Raw genomic sequence first — 27,276 nt, forward strand, 5'->3', positions numbered from 1 at the left:
TATGCCTTCTGCTGAGTCCTTTCCTTTTCTAATGCAGATATTTAATGATATAAATTTCCCTGTAAGAACTGCTTTAGCTGATTCTCATAAATCAGAATAATTTGTTTTCATTTGCATTCAGTTTAATATACCTTCTAAGTTTTATTTCTTCTTTTTATATTTAAACTATTTATATCTTTATATTTAAAGTAGATTTCATGGATTCAGTATATAGTTTGATTAAAAAAGACTCAATCTGATATTAAGATTATCTGACAATTTATACTTAATTATTGATATTGCTGTTTGAATCTACCATTTTACTGTTCATTTTCTTTGTGTCCCATTTATTCTTTGTTCCCCTTCTTTTCCTTCCTTCTTTTGCATTGTTTTTTATGGCTACATTTTAGTATCTGTTGGTTTACTAGTTATAATTGCTTTTCTTTTGTGGTTGCTTTAGGGTTTACAGTATACATTCTTAGCTTATAACATTCTACCTTCAGGTAGTATTATACTGCTTCACAGTTAGTATAAGACCCATAAAGGAGTTCCCTGGTAGCCTATCAGTAAGGATTTGGCATTGTCACTGCTGTGGCTTGGTTCACTCCTGGCCTGTGAACTTCTGCATGCCACAGGGGTGACCCAAAAAAAAAAAAAAAAAAAAAAGACCCCTTACAGTGGTATACTTTTATTTCCCTCCTCCCAATCCTGATGATACTGCTGTCAGACATTTCATTTTACATATATGTTAACCGCACAATATCTTATTATTTTTGCTTTAAATGGTCCATCATCCCTTAAAGATAATTTAAAATAAGAAAAAAAAAGAAGTCACATTTGTTCACACATTTACTATTTCTGTTGTTCTTCATTCCTTTGCATAGAAGCAGATTTCTATCTGGTGCCTTTAACATTCTCTGTAGGACAAGTCAGCTTGTGGTAAATTCTCTCAGCCTTTCTAAGAATGAAAAAGGTTTTATTTCATTTTCATTTTTGAAAGATATTTTTACTAGACACAGAATTCTAAGCTGAACTTATTTTCAAAAATTCAATATAATTCACGTATTTTGGTCTTTTTGAAATTCAGATGCATAAATCCAATCTCTAGTATTCTATTTTGATACAGAGGCAAAAATTTAATTTCTGGTTTTCCATTTTTACCATTTAAAATTTTATTTTTTGTACTTAGTTTTTAATTTCCATGACACAAATGTTTCATCTACACGCATAAAGTTACTAAAATTGTTTTATTTACCAATCTCTTTTAATACTCATTATGTGCATTTATAGAAAAAAGCAATAGGAAAATATTAACAGATTAAAATACAGCATGTAGCAAAACACACTTGTTTGTCTTCTAAACCTGTTTGACAATGATATACATGAAAATCTGTTACAAGTCATAATGCTTTCATAACCTGTCAGGAAAAAAGAAGATATCAGAACCCCTTCAATGAAGCTTTAATACAAATGTATTCTCTGAGCCACACTAGGAAAAAGTAATTTTATTTTTTGAAGTAATTATTAGTATGTTTACACTTATTAAATATTTATTTAAAACTTTTCATCACTTGGAAAAAAGTTAGTAAGCTAACTAGATTTCTTTTTTATTTTAGTAAATACTGTCATCTCAGAAGTAAAAATTGGGCAGGAGTGTTATGCCCAGGTACATAGTTTAAATCTTTGGGACAAGAGACGAGAAGGTAAACAAGTCAGTAGCCCACCTAATCTCATATCATGGAAAGCATAGATCACAGCAGGTGGATGCACACATGCACCTATTGTCAAAGAGGTGTAACTTCTCTTGATGATTAATCTTTTTTTTTTTTGCTTTTTAGGGCTGTACCTGCAGCATATGGAAGTTCCCAGGCTAAGGGTCAATTGGAGCTATAGTTGCCAGCCTACACCACAGCTCACAGTGATGCTGGATCCTTAACCCACTCGCGAAGCCAGGGATCAAACCCACATCCTCATGGACACTAGTCAGGTTCATAATCTGCTAAGCCATAAAGGGAACTCCCAATCTTCCTATTTTTTTTTAAATTTTATTTATTTTATAGTAAGGTCAATAATATAAACATATTACACACAGCACACAAAGAATTAGAGTAGGTTAATAACATAAACCACAAAACAAAATAAACTTCTTTTGGGAGGAGAAAAATGGCACTAATCCTGTAATATTTACTATCTAATATGAAATTTTCACTGATTATAAGTTGAACCATATTGATTGAAATTTTACAGTATAATTTTGCATGTTATTAATTCATGAGCTAATCAGTAGAGATGTGGTTCTGGTTGAGTCTTAGAAGTTTTCATAGGTAAAGTGAAGTTAGCTAAAAAATACCAACCAGGAGTAGAGATATGTCAGAAGTATAATACAGTAACATAAATTCAAGAGATATTACATAATCTGTGCAATTCAAAATTCCAAAAATTTTCTAATCAAATGTACAAGTAATAAATAATGGTCATACTTGACTGCATCAAGTTAACAAAATAATTACTAACCACCTTATGCTTTATTATTCAAATGCTTAGAAACACAAGACACCAATTAAAATTACTTTCTCCATAAAAATAGAAGGTATATCAAACTCTTTAATCAAACATCCAAAAAAATTTAGAAGGCAATTGTCAACCAAAAATATTATCTGCTTAAAAAAGATGATTTAAGAGCATACATAACGTATTTTTTTTCTTTGCACAATTTTCTTTTATTATGAGAAAGGACACTTAGTGTATAGCTAAATAAAGCTTTCCAAAAATAAAGATCCTGTTGACTTTCCTTTTAGGCAAATGACACTGTGTAGTTTATTTAATATAAAAATATAAATATTTTTGACAGTCAGAAAAAGTGAAATAGTGGTTGGTATAAAATCCCATCACCCTTTTACTTGAAAAAAAATTCTTCCCCAGAGGCCATGAAAACAATACTGATGCCATGTAGTTCTGTGTTGCCAAAAGCTTCCTAAATTACAAAACATTAAAGTATTCACAGAAATTTCAAAAGTGTGCCCGTAGTCTTTTGTTTTCTTCTCGTAGTCTTTCAATTTCCGCCACTAAACCTTCATTCACTGAGTATCTTTCCAACAAAGAGTGCATTTCATTCTAGAAAAGAGGGGAAATCCCTTTTAAATTATAGTATTTCATATTTATTTGAAAAGCTGTTTTACATGTTTTCAGCTACCATTTCTCTCATGTTCAATTAACTAGCTGAACAATATTTTTTGTACTGAACCACACTTACTACTTTGTTAATATAAATTAAAGATCAGTGGTGAAATTTATGTATTTGGAAAGCTTATATTTGCACCTCTTGGAAGCTTTCTGCTTACTTATTGGAAGAAAAAAAAAAAAAGCTGTGGAAAAAGTAGCCTTAACTATCATAAGTTACAAAGAAGGGTGACTAGTTAAAATCTATTTTCCTTGTTCAATTTCTAAAACTCCTTGTTTATTTCTTAGTAAATAGATACAACCAGATAAAAATACATCACCCTCTAATGGACTTTTTAGATCTACAAATATACTGACTTACAATAAAATATGTCATACATACCAATTGCATATGAAACTGTTTAATCATCTCCACTTGCAAATTCACAATGTCCCTATGGCATGCTTCTCTAGGATAGAAGGTAAAATATTTATCAAAATTAAAACAGTTTTACCAATTTTAGATCATTTAAGAAATTGGCTAAATTCTTAGTTTCAAATTACTGAATGTTAATCATTAATATTACAATAGCAAAAATGCCAATGCAGCTAGTATTTATTTACTATGTGCTAGTCACTGTTTCTTGTACTTTAAATATAAGAACTCATTCAATTTTCACAACTAGGTAAAATTATTACTTCCATTTTACCAGTGAAGTACCAGAGTCACAGAGCAGTTATAACTTGTCCTAAGTCACACAACTAGTAAATGGTGGGCTAGGCTACATAACCCAGGCTCTCTACCCCCAGAACTCTCACTACACCACATTCCTCAATATAGAAACTAAGGAAAGACACAGGTTTACATTTCAATGAAATACAGATAAGGCACTAGCTTATACTGCCCCCACTCCCTTGCCCCAAGTCTTCACCAGGCTTTGTCTCAGCGCTCCTGCTCTGCCCCAACTTTTAATGGAAGTACCCAGTGAAGGCCTGTGGCAAAAACTTTGTGAGCAAATGGAGGGAGACTTATTTTTTGGCTGGAACTCCTTGGGATTCCTAAACTGTCTTGACAGTCTTCACTTGGCCTTTAAAAATCTATAAAAACTTTACCTAGCTCTCCTTACCCTATTGCTTTCTCCATTGCTCTCTCAAGGATGAAAACAACTGTGGGTCTCTCATCTTCTGGAGGGACTCATCATTTTCTGGGTTTTAGTTCATTTAGGTTTCTTGCCACTCTCAAAGCTGAATTTATTTTTAAAAATATGATTTTATAGGTTATCTGGCTTCTTCTCATTATTAGGGTTGAAAAGATTATATCCTAAGCGGAAAGTCTGCGGGTTTATTTCTATTGTCTTTCAAGAAGATTGAAGTTTCTTCTAGCAAGCAGATCCCTTTGATCCTGTACTTGCTGGGTTTTACGTTTTCTTAGGGTTAGTTTATTTCTGGTTTGCTTTTATTCCTAGGGTTTAGTCTGTGCTCCTTTAGGAGGTCAACTGAATGTCTAGAGTATTCACCAGGCTTTATCTTAGTGGGTCCTGAACGTTAACCTTCAATTCTCCAATATCACAAGGCTGCCAAAATCTTTTTCTCCTCTTTATCTGCCACTTTATGTTTAATTTCCTGCCCTCTAACTCAGTACAGGCATTGCTTAGGAGTTAAAGATGTCTACAGGGGAAATTATACAGTTTTAGGCTTGCTTCCTGCAGGTGCCCCCTTTCCAGAAACTTGGCCTTGCAGTCTTGGCTGCCTTGGCAGTTCCAAATTCCGGTACTCTCCAACCCAGGAAGACAGTCCCAAACTCCAGGCCATTGTTTTCAGCTCAGCCTCTTTTCCCCACACTGTGAAATCTGCACATCCCTCAGGGGAAAAAGCAGAGGTAAATGTGGAGCTTACCAAGTAGACACCCCTTCTTTGCAAGACTGTGGCCACTTCGGTCTTGTCTACAGCAGTGGTTTGGTGGTGCCTTCACTTTTTGTTGTGTGTTTGTAGGGGTTTTTTCTTTTGGTTATGCCCACAGCATGCAGAAGTTTTGGCCAGAAATCTAAGCCCCAGTCCCCATGTGCAGGTATGCAAGGCATGCTGAAAGCCCAAGGTAGGGCAGTAATTTCTTTCTGAATCTACAGAACTGCTCCCTTTCTGTGTTTCCAACATTGCTTTATTCACATTATATTCTAGTCCACTGTATCCAGACAATTCTGCTATTTTGCCCTATTTATGCTTTCCTGAAATATCTCATATTTTTAGGACTATACATTGAAAATAACAGGGCCAGATTTTTTAAAAATGTGCTATGTACATATAATGGAATATAATTCAGCCTTAAAAATAAAGAAATATTGACATGTGACAACATGGATGAACCCGAAAAGCATAACGCTAAGTGAAATAAACCAGATATAGAAGTAAATACTGTAGATTCTGTTTATAAGAAATATCTAACACAGTTAAACTCACGGAAACAAAGAATGGCATTGTGGGTGTCAGAGGCTGGGGAGAACGGAAAACAGGGAGTTACCAATCAATGAGTATAAACTTTGAGTTGCACAAAATGAGCAAACAAAAGAGGCCTGCTGTACAACACTGAGCCCAGGGTTACTAATACTGTACACTTAAAATCTATTAAGAGGGAGGGTCTCAGGTAAGTATTCTTAACACAAGAAAACAAGAAAAGAAAGAAAGAAAGAAAGAGAAGGAAGGAAGAAGGAAGAAAGAGAAGGAAGGAAGGAAGGAAGGAAGGAAAGAGAAAATAAAAAGACAAAGAGAAAGGACTGGGGCAGACGATTTGGAACCTACGTCAACTTTGGAAACAGAGCACTAACAAAAACAAGTAAATCCTAGTAAAAATATTGAATAATCAAAGATTTTGCCTTAAAAAAAGTGAGGGTCACTTAGTGAAAGGGGAAAGGAAGTAGAAGAAAGGATTGGGGCAGTCAAGCATGAAGGCAAGGAGAAAATGCCCAAAGATGGGGAATAATAAAAACAAGCACTTCCTAACACAGAGCACATGGCCAAACCAAGTTCAGAGGAAGGGAAAGGAAGAGATGGACACTGACAGGGGCTTCGCTGCTTTCACCTGTCTTCATGGACTTTGTTTTAGAGGCTGTTACATGAACCAACAAGATTTCCTCATCACAGTGTCATCACTGCCCTACTTACAACTGAATTAATTCACATTAAAGAAACACACATCATAGGAGGACACACTATACCTACCTTAATTAAACTATAAGAACTTTATGTAGGCAGATCATTCATTTTTGTATCCTTAGTATCAGTACATACTAGGCACACTACACATGCCAAAATGATTATTTTTCTTTAAAAAATTGTTAGCATTAAACTTTTTTTCAAAATATTTTTAACATTAAAAAGAAACATACACCAACGAAAACCAGACGTCTTCTCCAACATTCTTGCTCATGCTATTCCAAATCTGAGTACTAAGTAACTCAAGGTAGAAGGGGGAAAAAAATAAAAGATTCTAATAATGGAAAACAGCTTTCAAAATATATTGAGATGATAGCTAAAAGGAAGCCGCACTGTAGAACTTTTTTACAATGTTCAAAATTCAAAGAATGAGAAGACAAAGATAGATGCAGGCAAGAATTTTTAAAATTGAGTATTATATTCTGATGCATTCTATTTGAAAATATTCAGAATTCCTTTAAAAAATATCTTTCTCTGCTACATTATTACACATAGCATATTTAAAAGGTGATCTATCAATATTGTAACAATCCCATTTGAATTTACCAGAATCTGTTCACACAGTGATTATTAAAAAAAATCCATGATGGCAGCCTGCCCACTACACTGTCCTGCCAAATTATCCAATAATCACCCTAGAGATATGTACCTTTTCCTAGATGATATAAAACAAACCTAGCGCTTCAACAAACTCATCATGTTTTCTACGATGTTATGGACCCCAGACCCTAGGCAAATGTAGTAACCACCACCATTACTTACAGTCACAGTTTTATATCCAATTAAAAAAGCCAGTTGAGGTCCCAGATAGAAAGAGGAATTTCCCAATTACCTAAAGTCATCCAATGTTTCTTGTATCATGTTCTGAATAAAATGGATTTGAACAGATGTCAACGGTGCATTTGGCCGATTATTTCCAATGGTATCAGCTATTTTTTCTGATAGTGAACTGGCCACTCCAGCAGTGACAGAGGATGCTATCTTTGGATCTAACATAAAAAAAAATGGAGAAAATATTAATAGTCAACTTGGGCTAAGAGACAGCAAACATTTCTAAATATGATTTGGCATGAGAAAACTTGAAACACTGGTGAAGAATAGTGTTCCTGAAACATTTAGAAAAATTCTCTGTCTGGAATACCATATCTTAGAAACTTTCTATGACATTATTTCTAATAGTCATTTATCTCTATATATAAACCGCCAACTGTCTAATGTAATAACATATGGCAGAGGAATTAATCCTGAAGAATCTCTGAACCACCTTCTCTTATAAAGGATGCATGTGACAAGCTGCACACAAACTAGATAAACCAAGACCATTAAAAACAAAGAGAAGGAACAGAGAAGTAAAGTAGTGCTCCAGGCAAAGCCCTAGAGTTTAAGCTAATGCAATATATCCACAGAAACCTTAAAATACAGATATCTATACAAAAGAGCTACTTTTATACAAAGAGGTGTTTTGTACAGACAACTTAGCACTGAACCTAATACCGTTTTAAATGTGATCACCTCTTTAGGGTCTGTGCCATGAACTCTATACACAGAACTTTAATATGGGGAAGAAAAAAGACAGTCTGAGCTAGGTAATGACCCACTTTCAAAGAGTCCTCCATTACAGTCCTACCTGCACCACAGTAGAGCAAGACCCTTACGTATTAGATGGAAAATGAAATGCACAGCCAAAGAGAATCAGATCAATGTGATTGAATTTAGCCTTTCATGTACATCATCTGGTGTAAGAGTCACACACTAGAGAAATGTCAAAAATTTTAAATACCTTCAACTTTTCCCCCTATAATCATGGCTAAATTTATCCTTTTCAAGTTAAATACTGGGAATTTTCAACTTAACACTCAAACACCAGAAGTTCTATGTGCTTACTTGGAGTTGAGGATCCATTGACTGGAGGTTCATGGGCTTCAATTTCTTTCTCTGGCTTTTCAAATTTCTCAGGACTTCTTGTTTGGTTAGATGATGAAGAGGTATTTAGACGTCCAATTTCAGCACTGGGGATCAACTTTGCAAACTTCATATTTTAAATAAACAATATATAAATTCTGGTTTTATTCATATTACCCATATAACTTATATCTACTTTTCTCTTTTTTTTCCCAGTAAGTGGGGTCAGAAAAAGGAAGACTAGGGAGTCTTTCTTGAAGGAGAAAAAAGTGTTACTAAGGCCAGTAGCAAAATAGACCAAGTTCACTACTGAAAAACAGTTGCAATGATAACATGATGAGGAAAAGCTCATTTACTAAGAATCTGCTATTGAATATCATTCAAAATTGTAATCATAGGCCAAAAAAGAAAAATAAATCCCCAAACTCTTATGTGATAACTAGTCAGAAATATTTGAAAAACAGGTCAAAAAACATTTTTCTATTTCTTAAATGATATCTTTTCAATATCATTCTAAAAAATATATACATCAACAAGCAGACATACTGCACAAAAGATTACAACGATGAGGAATTACATTCTCAGCACCACAAATTTGCTCTAAGACTTAAGGTAAATGACTTGACCACCAACTTGATGCTGTGTGTTGCATGGAAATGCATTCTAAAAGAATTCAGGTATGGGGAGTTCCCACTGTGCCTCCACGTAGATGAACCCAACTAGCATTCATGAGGATGTGGGATTGATTCCTGGCCTCGCTCAGTGGGTTAAGGATCTGGCACTGCCGTGCACTGTGGTGTAGGTGACAGATGCAGCTCGGATCTCACACTGCTGTGGCTGTGGCATAGGCCAGCAGCTGCAGCTCAGATTTGACCCCTAGCCTGGGAATTTCCATATGCCGCAGTTGTGGCACTAAAAAGATTAAAAAAAAAAGAAGAAGAAGAAGAAGAATTCAGGTATAAAATATTCTTACACAGACAGTTTAAGCAAGTATCTTGTCTCAGGAAAAAAAAACAGCTTATGATTACACCTGCTGTTACCTCCAACATATCCAAAGACAGATTTCAAAAGTTTTCTTGAGCTTTTCACAGGTGACATCAAGATTTAAGAATATTTTCTACCTGGAGTTCCCATCATGGCTCAGTGGTTAACGAACGTGACTAGCATCCATGAGGATGCGGGTTTGATCCATGGCCTTGCTCAGTGGGTTAAGGATCTGGCATTGCCGTGAGCTGTGGTATAGGTCGTAGTCGTGCCTCGAATCTGACGTTGCTGTGGCTGTGGCGTAGGCCCCGATTAGACCCCTAGCCTGGGAACCTCCATATGCTGTGGGTGTAGGCCAAGAAAGACAAAAAAAAAAAAAAAGAAAAAAAAGAGAGAGAGAGAGAGAAAAGAAAAGAATATTTTCTATCTAGTGAGCACACAGCACTGTCAATAATGACAACATATTCAGGGCAGCTGCCTTCATTATACTTGCTGGTGATAAACACACACAGTGAGTTCAATCTCATTTATAGGCGGATACCTGTTTGAAGGAATCTTTAGGTTCCTGTTTTCCAAGATGCATTTTCTTAGACTCAGCTGTCAGATCATGATTTTCATTTTCTTCTTTCCCTGGAGACTCCATAAAGACATTAAGAGGACTAGAATGCAATACTGAGGTGCTTGAAGCTGCTGGGTTTTTTCTTAGAGGAAACACTGAGTTCAACTGTGATAGAAAGTCTAGGCCTGAAAAAGAAAAGGCAAAAACCAGCACTTACATAGAATGTTCCCCAATCTTGGATATTCAAGAAAAGCACTTAATGCAATAGACGTGTTAATACAGTACAGAGACAAGGAATTTGGATCCAGAAGACAGGTGCACCCGTCAGCTCTACCCCTTACTTCATGTGAATTCTGGGGTAAAAAATCCTAAAACTCCCTGTGACTGTTGCATAAGCTACAAACGTGAATAATGATAGCCATCTCTCTGAGTGGTGAGGTTTAAAGGGATATTGTATGTAAAAATACAGCGAAAACTGCAAAATATAATGAATGTTTTAGTCAACATAAGTTTTTTAATAAAATTATTACTTTGGTATATATCTGTGCTATATTCTGGTAGGTAGCCTTGAGGAGGCGCCTCCTGCCACAGATCCATATGCTCTCAGGTAATCCCCTCCCTTGGAATGTGAGTTGGACTTAGAAACTTGCTTCTAATAAAGAATATATAGCAAAAGTGTAGGATCTCACTTCCAAGGTTAAGTTACAAACACACTGTGGCTTCTTTTTTTTTTTTTGGCCACAGTGTGCAGCAGCATGTAGAATCTTAGTTCGCAGATCAGGGACTGAACTTGGACTACAGTAGTGAAAGCACTGAGCCCTAACCACTGGGCCACCAGGGAACTCCCTGTGGCTCCCATCTGGAATGCCCTCTCTCACTCTCTTGCACCAGCTCTGAGGGAAGCCAGCTGCTGTGTTGTCGGCTGCCCTGTGGAGAGGCCCACATGGAAGGAAGTGCTATCTTTGGCCAATAGCTACATGGACGAGTGTGGAAGATCCTTGCCCAGTCAAGCCCTGAGATGACTGCTAACACCCCTAAAGCATCTAGAGAGACCTGAAGCCAAAGGCACCCAGCTAAGCCATACTTGGATTCTTAACCCGTAATTATGAAATGATAAATGTTCTTTTAACCTCAAATTGTTGGAGTCATTTGTTTGTTATACAGCAATAGATAATATACGGTATCACTTTTAATTTTCATAAAAGTACTTTTCAATAATTCTTACCATCTCCTTTGCCTATGGACTCATCACCTCCTTTGTTAGCATCTATAATAAAATTAGAAAATCAAATTTAAAAACTAGAGAAAAAGAAGCCATAGCAACTTATGCTTCCTATTCATTCCCCAAAGAGTTCAGAGACTTTCCATCCTTAAGAAGGAAAATCTGAGTGAAGATAAAGCTAGTACAAATATAATCTTCCCTTTTCATTCTTTTAGCTTCAGGCATAGCAGCAAATATGAAACAATCATTCTATGGCAGGAAGGTGTATTACAAAAAGCAATGGAGTAGGCTCTGGAGATCTGTAATCCAGGTCCGCCTAGACCACTTAATAGCGCTGTGACCTTGGACAAGACGTTTATACAATTAAGCTTCAGTTTTTGCACGATACAATGGGGACAGTGCCTTGACCATCTTACAAGACTGTTTGGACAATCAATTGAAATAGTGTAAAAAATTTTGCAAGCAATACAATGTTATTAAAAATATAAATTTTTATTAATATTTCAGTGGTAGAATACGTTTAAGAATATTTCAATACAAAAGTTCCCGTGTGGCACAGTGGGTTAAGGATCTGGCATTGCTGCAGCTGTGGCACAGGCCACAAGTGCAGCTCAGGTTCGATCCCTGGCCCAGGAACTTCCACATGGGTGTGGCCAAAATATCTCAATAAGGTGATATTATTCATTTACCAAATAACAACTAAAAACTGTTTAACTCCATTTTAACAGGTTAATAGAAAATGGGAAAAGGTTATTTAAAAAATTCACCAGGAATTCAGATGACCAATAAACTGATTATCCTGCATGGTAACCATATTAGCGGACTATCATCCCTCTCTCCATCCAGTCATCTGTCTATCTACACAATCATACCTAGTCACTGCACAACACACATACACCTTTAGAGACTACTCGTTTTTTTCCTAACAAAGCCAGAAGTATTCTTACTTTAGAAATCAAGAAATTGAGGCACAAACAAGTTAAGCCTTTTGTCTAGGAAGTGTTGAATCTTTGAGATTAAAACACAAATCTTTGACAATGAAAACCTGTACTATATTTAGTATCCATGTTTTTTCTTATTAATAACATCAAACTCTAATAAATGAAGGGCATATGGCTCAAATTCTAATCATATGTTTTCTTTTGTTTTGTTTCATTTTTGTTTTTTGCTTTTTAGGCCTGCACCCGCAGCATATGGAAGTTCCCAGACTAGCGGGTGAATCGGAGCTACAGCTGCCAGCCGACAACACAGCCACAGCAACACCAGATCCGAGTCACATCTGTGACCTACACCACAGCTCATGGGAATGCTGGATCCTTAACCCACTGAGCAAGGCCAGGGATTGAACTTGCATCCTGTGGACACTCGTCCAGTTCTTAACCTAATAAACCACGATGAGAACTCTGGGAAAGGCTATCCTATCCTCCAGCTCTGCTTTTTTTTTTTTTTTGGTCTTTTGTCTTTTTAGGGCTGCACCCCTGGCACATGGAGGTTCCCAGGCTAGGGGTCAAATCAGAGCTACAGCTGCCGGCCTACACCAGAGCCACAGCAACGCCAGATCTGAGCCGCGTCTGCGACCTACACCACAGCTCACGGCAATGCCGGATCTCCGACCCGCAAAGCAAGGCCAGGGATCAAACCGGAATCCTCATGGACACTAGTCGGATTTGTTTCCACTGCACCACAACCGGAACTCCCAGATAGAAATTAAAGAGGAATTTCTACCCTTATTTATTACTTTCAAAAACCATTAAAGAGTTTCATTTATAACTCATTTATAACTCAAACACTTCCAAAGAGCCCCTTCAATTCAAAAATTACTCCAGCAGTTCTCATAAACAAAGTCCCCCAACCGGGTACTCATGTCTAAAACCTTTCTTAACTCCGGCCCAAGCCACTTTTCCCTCCTTTGCCCACATCTCTCTCTCTTTACCCTGAACTACACAGTATGACCACTCTTCATCCTGAAAGATGGAAGACAGGACTTTGACATGGAAACTTAAGGAGTCGTTTTCAAGCTGGGGCAGGGCAGAAGACCCTCAATAACTCTGCACCATTACTCATGTATTTGGTCCTTCTGACTACGAAATTAGTTGTAGAAAATTTTGAAATGAGATAATTTTAAAGTAAAAAATTAAGCTGTACAAAATCAAGACCGGATGTAATAACTTAAATATTCTGCTACTGTTGACATTAAGATTCCCTCCAGCTTTCACTCTTATAAGTAACAGTAAACACAAATCTTTGTGGGCTTTTCTGAATATCTTCTTAGGTAAATTTATAGATATGGAATTAACAGGCCAAAAAGTATGAATACTTAGGTCTGCCAAATTACCCTCTAGAAATTTTCCCGCTATTGTTGATAACACTGCTACTAGCAGTGAGACTGTCCCATTAAAGAAATTAGTATGAACATTAGTACCAAAAAAAAAACAGCCAAACAATGTGCCGAGTTCATACAGAGTAAACAATGATTTGTGGGTTTTTTTGTTTCTTTGGCTTTCTTCTTTTTCATGGTAACATCTACTAGCAATGGGAGAATGGGGGTGCACTTTCATACATAATATAAAAGATGAGGCAACTACCCCCCAGCCATATTTCCCCATGAAAACGTTAAATACCAATTAAATACTAATAATCAAAGAAACAATTTTTTTTAATCTTAGGAAGATATTTTTGGCCTCTAAAATATCCAAGATTTAGGGGAAATTTATTTAGCAGTAGATATAAGCAAAAGATTGCCTACAGAGGCAAAACTTCCTCTAAGAAACTTCTGTGGAAATAAAAATGCTAATTTGAGAGCTATTTGCCTGGTTCCCAAGTGAAAATTACTAGCATATATTTTGGAATGATAACATTTGAAATATCAGGGCAAAGGAAAAGATACCACCCCAGGGATTGAGAAAACTAGCAAGTGTCTTCAACAGAGTGAGATTAAGGTATTATCCACATCTTGGAGCCAGAATAAAAACATAGTGATTACCAGAGCAAGAGAACAGCACCCTTGCTTTGAAGACTTACCATCTCTGAGAGGTGAGAACATGTCACCTAAACTACCTTCCCCAGTATCATCAAAGCTGGAGAAATCCTGAGATTTCCCACTGTCTGTTTCCTTAGACAAAATATCTGTGTTTACGCTTCGAGGAAGACCTTGGAGAAAATGAATATAAAAATAAGTTTTATTACATCCAAATACGTTTACCATGAGAAGCTACACCCTAAAAATTAAAGTACTACCTATATCACTGGTAATATGACAACAGCTAAGCATCAGGAAAAGAAAGAATATAACAGGAGCTCAGTTAACCATCATTTCTTGGAACGAAGGGCTCCTCAAAAGCAAGTAACTTATTCCTATAGCGCCATTTTTAAAATCTATTTGGAAAGCACTTTTCCAAGGCTTCCCTCTTAAACAAAGTATACTGAACACAGCTTACCTTTGTTTGTGACCGACTATTAGGATCATTTACAAATGATTGTTTTAAGTCTGTAAGATATAGCACAATGCCTAACAAAGAGCAGTAGTCAAGTAATGTTAGTTCCTTTCCCCAACTTGGAGCGAGTGGATTTCTTTTTTCCCTTCTTTGATCTTGTCCTTCGCGAACAGTGGGGACGTAACACTGCTCTCTGCATTCTTGACCTCGAATGACTTCACTAACCTCAGGATAGTTCACTGAGAGGAAGGAACCAGAATACCAGACTCATAAGGAATGGTACAGTAGACAACAATGAAGAGGCAGGGAGCAGGTGACCTTCCCTCTCAGTATATAATTATATGACTTAAGGGCAAGGACACTCTAAGAGGAATTCTGCACGCTACTGCTTCTTGCTCATTCTGGGGTCAAGGGATGAGTTCTAGAAACTGAAGAACTTTGATGAAAGCCTGGCATTTGAATCGGTAGCGTGTTACTGCAGTATATTTTAAAGAGTATTTTACGCCATCTTGGTCCCAAATGAAAACTGAAGAGCCTGGGATAAAAACAAAGATCCGCTTTGCTCAAAACATTCAAAAATGTTCAAGCCTGGCGCATAAAATAAACCTTTCCGAAAGAAAGTTCAAATATGACCAAACAATGTACATCACCATCACTGAAGGGTGTTCATACCAAGAGTATAAACTGACATAAAGAAGATGTTTCCTTTTTTTTAGATTCTTAAGATGTTTGAATGCATAACTCTAGCCTTTGTTACTTTATGAAATAGAAGCGTGGTATCATTTGAAAATAGTGCTAAAGCCTGATTTTTTTTTTTTTAAGACCACACCTGCAGCATATAGAAGTTCCCAGGATAGGGCTCAAATTAGAGCTGCAGTTGCTGGCCCACAATGCCGGATCCTTAACCCAATGAGCAAGGCCAGGGATCAAACCTGCATCCTCATGGATACTAGTCAAGTTTGTTACCACTGAGCCACAACAGGTACTCCTAAAGCCTTATTTTTCACTTCTTAAATGGCTATCTCCTACTTAAAATAAGCACTACCAACAAGTCTGCAGAGGGTCTTTTCAATAATTAAATTAGGGGAGTTCCCTTCGTGGCTCAGTGGAAATCCATGAGAACGCAGGTTCGATCCCTGGCCTTGCTCACTGGGTTAAGGATCCAGCATTGCCATGAGCTGTGGTGTAAGTCGCAGATGTGGCTCGGATCTAGCATTACTGTGGCTGTGGTGTAGGCCAGTGGCTACAGGTCCGATTGGACCCCTAGCCTGGGAACCTCCATGTGCCGCGGGTGTGGCCCTAAAAAAAAAAAAAAAACTAATAATAATAATAATAGGATACCTTTAGTAGGATCAATACAAACTTTTTTCAAGCTTTAGATTTATTTTACAAAACACTTCTAATAGCAATAATAATGACTGTACAGCAACATTAACAGTATAATTTACTGAGGGCCTACGTGTGCCAGGCACTTTCTCTCTGATTTTTACAATAACCCCAAATGTTAAACATTATCTATGGAAGAGAAAAATGAGACTTTAAAGAGTGGTTAAGAAAATTGCCTAGGGTGTTCCCGTCGTGGCCCAGTGAAAACAAATCCAACCAGGAACCATGAGGTTGCAGGTTCCATCCCTGGCCTCATTCAGTGGGTTAAGGATCCGGCATTGCCCTGAGCTGTGGTGTAGGTCACAGACGAAGCTGGGATCTGCCGTTGCTGTGGCTCTGACATAGGCCAGCAACTGTAGCTCCGATTAGACCCCTAGCCTGGGAACCTCCATATGCTGTGGGTGCGGCCCTAAAAGGACAAAAGAGACCAAAAAAAAAAAAAAAGAAAAAAGAAAAAAAAAAGAAAAAAGAAAATTGCCTGCTGAGTTCCCGTCCTGGCTCAGTGGAAACAAATCTGACTAGCATCCATGAGGACACAGGTTCAACCCTGGCCTCATTCAGTGGGTTAAGGATCCAGAGTTGCCCCTTGCTGTGAGCTGTGGTGTAGGTCACAGACACGGCTCAGATCTGGCGTTGCTGTGGCTGTGGCGCAGGCCAGCAGCTACAACTCTGATTCGACCCCTAGTCTAGGAAACTCCATATGACACAGGTTTGGCCCTAAAGTCGTCCAGGTAGGAAGGTAATAGACCTGAAACTTAAGCCTTAACATATATATCCGTGTGTGCGTTTGAGCTAAAAAAAAAGTGATCTACAGCCATACCAATCTGAATATGCCCAATCTCGCCTGATCTTGGAAGCTAAGCAGGGATGGGCCTGATTAGTATGTGGATGGGAGAGAAAATGATGAAGCAAATGTGGCAAAATTTATAAAACGGTGAATCTGCTAAAGGATAAACTAGAACTCAGGACTTCTTTGGACTATTATGGAAACTTTAAGTCTGTAATTATTTCAAAATAAAAACATACACAAATTTTTAATTCTTTATGAGTGCATAGTAAACATACATTTTGCCAGACATTTTGCTAATCAGCCAAGAATGATCATTAATTGGTGGCCGTGCAGACCCAAGTCTTCCATAGCTAATTAATGCTGCCACTGTTACACAGGAGCTTCCTTACTAAAAACTAAGTGAAAAACATTGAGACTTCACAAAGTTTAGAGTACACGGAAGAATCTTTATTTTGTTTCATTTGTAAAAATTATGAATACAATTCATAATTTTTAAAATAATGCCAATTTTTATAATATAGTTAATTCAGCATCCTGGCAAACATCTTCTATTTCAAAAAGACCAACTTCTTTTAAATAGACAGCAACAGTGTTTCTAGGAGTTCTTAAATAAGGACCTTATTATTTTTCTATGTAACATATAATGATTTTTACGTAAGGATGATACAGATATTCACAGATAATTTAAACAAATATACTTACTATTTTAAAAAACTATTCTACACTATCAAGACTAACAAAGTTCTGTCTCCATTTGGAAACAGTAAATTCATACTGAGAACGCACCAACAAATATTTATGCTCAAGTTAGCATTTGTCTCAAAAATTAAAGAGACATGAGTAGATCCATTTCTACTAAGAATATTTTGGAGACAAACTGATATATCATGCAGACTTTTTAAAATATGTCTGAGTTAACACTATAGCATAGCTTCTTAAAATAAAAACAAAAAGGCTTTCGGGAATTTAGGGAATAAGATCTTTATTGTGGGTAATACAGGAAGTGTGGAGAAGCTTACCATGTTACACCTTTATAATGCCTAAATGAATTCTTCTTCTTCTTCTTCTTCTTTTTTTTTTTTTAATTTCATGGCCGCATCTGCAGCATATGGAAGTTCCCAGGCCAGGGACTGAATCCGAGCCTCAACTGAGGCAACATCAGATCCTTCAACCCACTGTGCTGAGCAGGGGACTGAACCTGCACCTCTACAGTGACCTGAGCCACTGCAGCAGGATTCTTAACCCACTGTGCCATGGCAGGAACTCTTAAATGAATTCTTTGGGTTTTGGGTTTTTTGTTTTTGCTTTCTAGGGCCACACTTGTGGCATATGGAGGTTCCCAGGCTAGGGGTTCAATCGGACCTGTAGCCGCCAGCCACAGCCACAGCAACTCGGGATCCGAGCCGCATCTGTGACCTACAACGCAGTTCATGGCAACACCAGATCCCTGACCCACTGAGCGAAGCCACGGATTGAATCCGCATCCTCATGGATACTAGTCAGATTCATTTCTGCTGTGCCACAATAGGAACCTATAAATGAATTTTTTTTTTTTTTTGGTTCTTTTTGTCATTTCTAGGGCCGCTCCTGCGGCATATGGAGGTTCCCAGGCTAGGGGTCAAATCGGAGCTGTAGCCACCAGCCTATGCCAGAGTCACAGCAACGCAGGCTCCAAGCCACGTCTGCAACCTACACCACAGCTCAAGGCAATGCCAGATCCTTAACCCACTGAGCAAGGCCAGAGATGGAACCCGCAACCTCATGGTTCCTAGTCGGATTCGTTAACCACTGCGCCACGACGGGAACTCCGTAAATGAATTCTTTTTAAGAACCGTTTCAGGAGTTCCCGTCCTGGCGCAGTGGTTAACGAATCTGACTAGGAACCATGAGGTTGCGGGTTCGGTCCCTGCCCTTGCTCAGTGGGTTAATGATCCGGCGTTGCCGTGAGCTGTGGTGTAGGTTGCAGACGCGGCTCGGATCCCACGTTGCTGTGGCTGTGGCGTAGGCCAGTGGCTACAGCTCCGATTTGACCGCTAGCCTGGGAACCTCCATATGCCGCGGAGCGGCCCAAAGAAATAGCAAAAAAAAAAAAAAAAAAAAAAGAACCGTTTCATCGACATGATTATCAGAATAGAAGAAATTATTTTAAAATTGCAACACTTTCATTTATTTTTATTTAACAAATGACTGATTTACTGCTTAATATGTGCCAGGAACTATCCAGCACTTAAATATATTCATTTCATCACTTGACTTACTTTTTATGCTGAAATATGAAATAAAAGTTTTTTCAAAACTAAGAGATTAAATCATAATGACAACATCCAAGTTTCATACTTTCTATTGATTAATCTGAAGATACAATGAAAAGTCAGCTGGTCTGTGCTGGTACTTCTGAATTGGTGGCATTATTCTGTTTTTAAGATAATCAATATTTCTTACAACAGAAGTGCAGCGAAACAGAATAAGAGAAGTACCTTTCATTAATTTTTTTGAAATTTAGAGCTAAAGTTAATTGTTTCAATTTTTTACTATTTACTAATAATTTTAATTATTAATCTACCAATAATCTACCCAAATACTCAAGCAACTTTGAGTTTTAGGTTCTTGAGGAAAGTGATAATGACAGTCATTTGAGGAGGGACACAGGGTGGCAAATCCAAATATTAAATATAAGCAACACTTACCTGCTTTGTCTTGAACAGCAACCTTTCCTTTCCCCACAGGGGCGGTCGTGGGCTGTGGCAGAACTGTGGCAGCAGAGGCGGTGGCTGCTTCTCTGACAGTTCCAGAATTCTGGCCTCCTCCACTAGCAGCACTCGCATTAACAGCACGTTTGTTCACGGCTGTGGGCTTATTTGAACTGCCTTTATTTAAACCTGACTGAAATGTAATGGAATATTTAAAAGATCATGTTTCTAATGTTCCATAGTATACATTAATATTTTATAAATTCCCTATTAGTTAAAAAAATATATTTATTTTTTGCCCTTAGAAATCTTAAGCTTGCTGGTAGGATATGAGAGCTTCCCTCTGAAACATAAAAGCCTTTCAATATTTTTGAAGAGAAAGGAATGTGGGAATTAAGTGCAAAAAAAAATGTTTCAAACTAAGTATCAAATGGATTTTATTATTTAAAATGCTTTCAGACAAAGACAGTTATGAAGCAAAACTACGATGCGTTTAAGTGACAACATAAGATTTCTATATTCCGATTTAGATTTATTTAGTAAAATAAAAAATAAGGAAAGAAAATATCTTACCTTAGAAAAAACAGTGGAGTACTGAAATGCTATACACTGCACAGATGTCTTATGTGCACTGATGGTTTTAACTGGTGATTTCAACATCCTTAAATCATACTGATATATTTTCCCACGGGAAGATCCAATAGCCAAAGTGGCTCCATCAGGCATGAAATCTACTGCCGTTAGAGGAGCATCAGCTACTAACGTTTTCACTATCCTTTGGAAAGAAGAACAAAGTATATGGAGACATGTGAATATATACACATACGCTTATATGACATACAAATAACTATCAACCAAAACCAAAGTTACTTAGAATATCCATCTCAAATATTTGTTTCGAGCAGAAATTTAGAATTAGATCTAGAGGCATTTTTAACACAATGGCACATAAAGGAACTGCTAAACACTCCATCCTATTTTTCTATTCATGTCCAATAGATACATTCTACATCTTCTAGATATAGGACCTATTTCTTTGAGTAATCATCACTTTGGCCGTGAATGTTACAGAACTCCTGCACGTCCCTCCACAAACAAAGGCTCTAGCCTCAGGGTTAAGGAGTCTCTAAGTACCCCTTTGCCATTTAGTGACGGCTTAGGCCTCAAGAGGTCTTTGACCGCTGACAGGGAAGCAGCTGCTACTTTCTCTTAGTTATGCATCTCTGGACCAAAAAGCTAACAGAATTCATGGGCTTAATCCTTCCGGAAGTAATACAGAAATATGGATACTGATCTGCTGAAGTTAAGCTCCTTGCTAGAGTGTCTGGTAAGAGAGGGCTCTCAGTAAATTCGTTAGAAAAGAAAAGAATAAAAAAGAAAAAAATAATAAGGAGAATGAAATAAGTAACAGTAAACTGTAAGAAGGGCTCACAGTAGGTCCTTCCCTAGCAGTAATCTTACTACCATTTTCTTTTACATGATCTTTAGATGTGGTTAGGTGTCTTGCATACACCTATGGCACTCTTGCAGCTTTTTTTTTTTTTTTTTAAAGCTAACTAGGCACACTTAAGAACTGTAAGAAGGACAAGAAGGTACTCAGATAATTAAGTACTTAAGAGAACCATGTACCCTTAGATACTTAGGGAATTATATACTTAGAGCATTAGCTCTATTCGGTGGTTCTCAACTGGAGGGAATTTTACTACTTTTGCTTATCTAGGGAGTACTACTGGTATCTCTAAGTAGAGGCCAGGGATGCTGCTGAGTACCCTACAATGCCCAGCCCCGCCCCCAACCAAGAATTATCCAGCCTAAAATGTTAACAGTTTAGAAATTCTGCTCTAAATAATGCATTAATTCTAAAGCAAATTAATCATATTACTTTAAAAATACACAAATTTAGTTGTATTTGGGAAACAAGAATGACATGCACACATGCCAGAACAAAGACAGGAAATCATCAACATGCTGCCCCCAACATTCACCATCCAGAAGTCCTCCACAGAATACCCACGGCCCATCTCGTTTTTTCGTCATGAGAAGAAAAAGAGAAGCTTCTATCTAATAATTCTGGTTAGATACAAACACACAAACTTTAGCTCCTCTGACATTAACCAGACATCCATACAAATCACAAATGTGGCTGCTAATGAAATCATTATTTGTTACTAAATTAAGAAATGAGCATGTTACACTTACTTCTTACTTGAAGTATCATAAAGAATAATCCTTTTATCCAAGCCTATAGTTACAAATAGCAATTCATTGACAGGAGAAAAACCGATGGCTGAGGCGGGAGCTTTATGGGCACTGTCAAAGCTGTGGTAGGGACTCTGACTATTAACATCCCAGAGGGTTACTATTCCGTTATCTGAAACACTGCCCAGGAGCGACTTCTTAAACAAGGAGTACTTCAAGTGTCGAACAGACTGAAAATACAAATAAATTTCATGTAATTGCAAACATACATGAGAACGTTTACATAAGCTATAAATGATGGCCACCTACAAACTACATTATTCACAAGGGATTTAGAAGGTCTCTGGTTTCTAGCATAGCAGGCTTCAATCATGACAACCATAAAATCATTTAGGGGACTATGAGATGATCCTAAGATACCCTAATTCTAGTAACCGAATATTTGTCACGATTTTATGTTGGAATAGAATTAACTTCAATCATCTCTTTTTCAGAAGAAAAATATGATACACTGAGATGAACCACATTCATTCACCAGGATTAGAACATTCTACCATAAATAAAAGGCCCAGTCACAGTCAAATCATGAAGAAGCATCAGGTAATACTGGTAGAGAATAAGCAATAATATTCTGTATTTGTTTTCAATATATATTTGGATATATTTCTTTGACTCTTATTGCTGGCAATTCAACACTTGAAGCACAATAAAAAATTAACTAAGCTCAAAAAGCGGAATTGGCAACACTCTAGACTGGGGAGAGACTACATATCCATTCTTTCAAAAGCACTGGCCTATGGGCAATGCTGGCCTGTCACTGAAACACTCATCTCTGGAGGCCGTGGAGACATTCTCTTTCTAGTTTCTGCTGGACAAGAATAAACAAAGAGCCAGTTTGAGTAACAGGTCTTGGATCAACACTGAATGAATTTTATCTACTTTTACTAAAATGTTGCTTTCAGTTTGATTGCTATTATCATTTACTATGCTGAGACTAAGTATTTCTACATTTAAGCTATTTTTTTCTCCGCACAGAAATGGTAATACAGATAGAGACATGAGTAAGGAGAATCCACAGGATGGGAAACTAGCTGGAAGACACCTTCAAACAGTTTAGTTATAGACCCCAGTCAAGCAAGGAAATGCATTCCAGAGGGCAGCTGTCAGCTACATGTATAGGTCCCAGCTAAAAATGCCACAGAACAAAAGTTAATTCTGAGGGCTTCTTGTTTGTCCTAATATATCACACTCCAAAAAGATGTAAAACCATTCACTTTTACATAGTAAAAACTCACAGTCAACTTCTAGGATATTTCAAAACAGTAAGTACTAGTTCTCAACAAGAAAAATACTTAGGAATAACAAAAAACAACTTCTGTCTAAGGAAACAAGAGGATCTATAACCTTCCACCTAAGGTAAGATAATTACTGTGGTCATCCATTATATTTGGCTCCTCATTTTCATATGGCTAAAGTGCAGACAAAATGTTGCTGTATATTTTCCATTTTTGCTGAGGAAAAGGATATCTATTTGAGTAGACAAATCTTTCTTCTAGTCTAAACTCAATAAACCATAAACTACATGGACTTTGACTATACAAAAGATAGAGAGATCCTTAGTGAATTACAATGTTTGCAGTCATATATCAACCTATCAAAACTAAGCAAGGAGTTCCCACTGTGGCACAACGGGACCAGGGGTGTCTCTGGAGTGCTAGGGAGCAGGTCTGATCCCTGGCTGGTGCAATGGGTTGGGTGACTGAAGCAAAACAAAGTTCTCTTGGGGTGCAGTGGGTTAAGGATCCGATGTTGTCACTGTAGCAGCTGGGGTCGCTGCTGTGGCATAGTTCAATCTCTGGCCCAGGAATGTCCACATGCCAGGGCACAACCAAAAAAAAAAGAAAAAAGAAAAACATAAGCAAAACAGTGATTTTTTTTTCTTTTTGGCCACCCTGAGGCCATGAGTTCCCAGGCCATGAGTTTCCAGGTCACAGCCACAGTTGTGACCTATGTAGCAGTAGCAGCAACCCCAATTCCTTAACCCACTGTGCCCAGCTGGGGATTGAACCTGTGTCCTGATGCTCCAGAGATGCCATCAATCCCACCAAAGCAGTGATTTTTAAAAGATTTGTGCAGCACTTTGAGAGTCCCTATCATGATCAGAGTTCCCTGGTGGTGAAAAGTTAAGGAGTCAGCATTGTCACTGCTTGGCTCAGATTTGATCCCTGCCCAGGAACTTCCACATGGCACTGGTGTGATCAAAAGAAAAAAAAAAAAAAAGAGTTCATACAGTTATAGTCCTTCATATAATCTAAATATGAATTAAAATGCACGAGTAGAATTAAAAAAAAACCCACCACCATTATAAAATCATATACCTCATAGATTCTCAAAGTTCATAAAGTTCAACCTCTTAACCAGAGCAGTGATTTGCTAAAACTTCCTTAAAATAAGGTCAAGAATCTTCTTGAACATAGCAAGGAACAAGGAGCTTATTTACTATTTTATACACAGCAGTCCCTCCCGTGTCCATGATTTCACCTTTCAGTTTCAGTCACCCATTATCAACCATAGTCCAAAAATACAAAATGGAAAATTCCAGCAATAAACAAATCAAAAATACTAAATTGTGCACTATTCTGAGTAACATGATGAAATCTTGCTCCACCCCACCTGAGATGTGAATTTATCCCTTTGTCCAGGGTAGCTTGCCCATTGATCACTTAGTAGGCATCTCGGTCATCACATTAACTGTCGTGGTACTGCAGTGCTTCTGTTCAACTAACCCTTAATTTACTTAATAATGGCCCTCAAATGCAACATTAGTGATACTGACAATTCAGACAGGCCAAAAGGAAGCTGTGTGAAGTGCTTCCATTCGGTGAAAGGATGAAAGTTCTCAACTTAATCATACTAAGGGAAAAAAAAAAAAAAAAAAACCTATGGTGAGCATGAATATTCCATCTGTGAAATAATGAGGAAGGAAAAAGAAATTACTGCTAGTTGTCCTGTGTACCTCAAACTGCAAGTTATAGCCACAGTGTGTGTTAAATGTTTAGTTAACATGGAAGTGGCATTAAATTTGTACAATAAGATACTCTGAGAGAGGGACCACATTTATTTAACCTCTACTACAGTGTATTGTTATAATTATTCTATTTTATTATTGTTATTAATCTCTTACTACGCCTAATTTATAAATTAAATTTATCACAGGAATATACGTAATAGAAAAGAACACAGTGTATACAAGTTCAGTGCCATCTGCAAGTTTCAGGCACCACTGGGGTCTTGGAATGCATCTCTCGCAGATAAGGTGGATCACCAACGAAACTTAATAAATAACTAAAAATGCATTTCCTGATTAAGTTAAAGTCTAAATTCCAGGTATCGCTTCAAATTCTGTGGACCTAGATGGCAACTCATTAAGAAAAAAGCTAGAGATAACAATACATTTTCCATTTAGATAAACCTGGGTTCAAGTGGCCACGCCTTGTAAGAGCTGGGTGAAAAAACTCATTAAACTCTTCAGGCATCGGTGTTCTCCTGTACAAAATGGAAAACACTTTCATGTGGCTGTCAGGGTTCATTTTAAGGACTGAACAGCATTTCTGCAAAGACCCAGGTACACAGCAAGTGTTGTCACCATTCCTATGGTTTCAACATAGGAATGGTGACACATACATCATTACATACATCATTACATATCGTGTATCTGAGCATCTTTTACATGTTAAGTTTTAAAAGACCCTGAAGTAGCCACATGGATTTCTTTAAATAACTCATCTCTGTCTCTGACAACAGATCTTCCTTTCTGAACTCTCTACATTTATTAAATCATCATCTCTTTAGAATATCATTAAAAGAGTATCCAATGGGAACCCTATTACACTGTCGATGGGAATGTAAATTGGTGCAGCTGCTGTAGAAAACGGTATGGAAATACCTCAGAAAACTAAATAGAATTATCATTTGATCCAGCAATCCCACTCCTGGGCATCTCTCCAGAGAAAACCATACCTCAAAAAGATACACGTAATCCAATGTTCACTGCAGCACTATATACAATGGCCAAGAAATGGAAACAACCTAAATGCCCATCGACAGAGGAGTGGACAAAGAAGATGTGGTACATAAACACAATGGACTATTACTCAGCCATTAAAAAGAAAGAAATACCGGCATTTGCAGCAACATAGGTGGACCTAGAAATTATCATGCTGAGTGAAGTCAGACAGTGAGACACCAACATCATATGCTATTACTTACATGTAGAATCTTAAAAAAAGGACACAACGAACTTCTTTGCAGAACAGATACTGACTCACAGACTTTGAAAAACTCATGTTTTCCAAATGAGACAGGTTGTGGGGTGGGGGGAAGCACTGGCGGTTTGGGATGGAAACGCTATAAAACTGGGTTGTGATGATTGTTGTACAACTATGAATGTAGTAAAATTCATTGAGTAATTAAAAAAACCAACTTGATAACCACCAACATAAGCTGGAGATAAAAACAGTTATAAGGTAACTGAGTTTATCTACATAGATTACTCAATCCGGGGCACAATATGTGCAGTAATTTCTTGTCACTGCTAATTTTACTGTCTCTTCCCTTTTCCACTGCCTCCTCCCCTCTTCCTTCTTCATATTACTTTTATCATTAGTTGTAGTGATATTAGTAGTAATAGTCATTATTTCATTAAGTACAGATTAAGTTGTGGATCTCTCTCATCATAATGTCATAAGTGTTTCTTGAAGAAAGGCTGTGTTGCTTGTGTACACTTTGCCTAATACTCTGCTAGAAGAATACAGAAGCACTTGTGTGCAAAAAAATGATGATTATTGCAATATTCTTTGGTAACCGATATGGGAAAAGAGTCTGAAGAATGGATGTGTATATGTACAACTGAATCACTTAGCTGTAGAGCAGAAACTGTCACAACATTGTAAATCAATTACACAGCAATACAATTTAAAAAAAAATCATCCCTTTAGAATATCATTAAAAGAGTATCCAGTGGTCCTAGAAAATGAATTATTCACCTAAATTATATTTAAAATAAGTATTAACTCATGTTAGTATCAACCATGTTTCTTAAGCCCCTATCTTGTTCCATATTTAAGCTATTTCTAGGAATAATAATGGCCAGCCCATAGGTCATAATTTGCTGACTTCTGCTATATAAATATTCAGAAAATTTTTTTTAAAAATTCGCAAAAAGGAAAAGAAAAACCATCCATAATCCAACCCCCTAGAGAAAAGCTGGTTCATATCTTGTTTGGGTTTTTTTTTTTTTTTGGTCTTTTTAGGGCCGTGCGTGTGGCATACAGAAGTTCCCAGGCTAGGGTTCAAAATCAGAGCTGCAGCTGCCGGCCTTCACCACAGCCACAGCAACTCCAGATCAGAGCTGTGTCTGTGACCTACACCACAGCTCACGGCAACGCTGGATCCTTAACCCAACTGAGCAGAGCCAGGGACTGAACCCGTGTCCTCATGGATACTAGTCAGGTTCGTCAGGTTCAGGTAAACGGGAACTCCAAAGCTGGTTAATATTCTGGAAAATAACCTTTAAGTATTTTTCTGTGTGTATATATGTTTGTGTGTAAGTAAAGTATCAACAGAAAACTGAGGACCATAATTTAGTGTTGTAAAGTTAGCTGTATCATAAATATTTTCTACTACATGATTTTAATAGTTGGGTAATATATGAATGCATGAGTATACCAATTTGTCTAAATAATCTAACGTTGGACATTTAG

The 27,276-nt window shown here is 37.4% G+C and overlaps 1 protein-coding gene across 3 annotated transcripts in view; it reads right to left on the reverse strand.

Annotated features, from left to right (window-relative positions):
* Positions 1,127 to 27,276, reverse strand: part of NEDD1 (neural precursor cell expressed, developmentally down-regulated 1) — a 43,458-nt gene continuing 17,308 nt past the window's right edge. For all 3 annotated transcript variants that reach the window (XM_021092727.1, XM_021092729.1, XM_021092728.1), the window contains 10 exons: positions 21,515 to 21,744; positions 19,889 to 20,090; positions 19,313 to 19,508; positions 14,037 to 14,165; positions 11,019 to 11,060; positions 9,776 to 9,978; positions 8,233 to 8,377; positions 7,181 to 7,337; positions 3,542 to 3,608; positions 1,127 to 3,093 (listed from right to left, as the gene is read on the reverse strand). In XM_021092727.1, the coding sequence (XP_020948386.1) occupies positions 2,989 to 3,093; positions 3,542 to 3,608; positions 7,181 to 7,337; positions 8,233 to 8,377; positions 9,776 to 9,978; positions 11,019 to 11,060; positions 14,037 to 14,165; positions 19,313 to 19,508; positions 19,889 to 20,090; positions 21,515 to 21,744 (1,476 nt within the window). In that variant the 3' untranslated portion in view covers positions 1,127 to 2,988. The remainder of the gene's footprint in view (positions 3,094 to 3,541; positions 3,609 to 7,180; positions 7,338 to 8,232; positions 8,378 to 9,775; positions 9,979 to 11,018; positions 11,061 to 14,036; positions 14,166 to 19,312; positions 19,509 to 19,888; positions 20,091 to 21,514; positions 21,745 to 27,276) is intronic.

The sequence above is a fragment of the Sus scrofa genome, chromosome 5 (genome assembly GCF_000003025.6).
Source record: "Sus scrofa isolate TJ Tabasco breed Duroc chromosome 5, Sscrofa11.1, whole genome shotgun sequence".
Taxonomy (NCBI): domain Eukaryota; kingdom Metazoa; phylum Chordata; class Mammalia; order Artiodactyla; family Suidae; genus Sus; species Sus scrofa.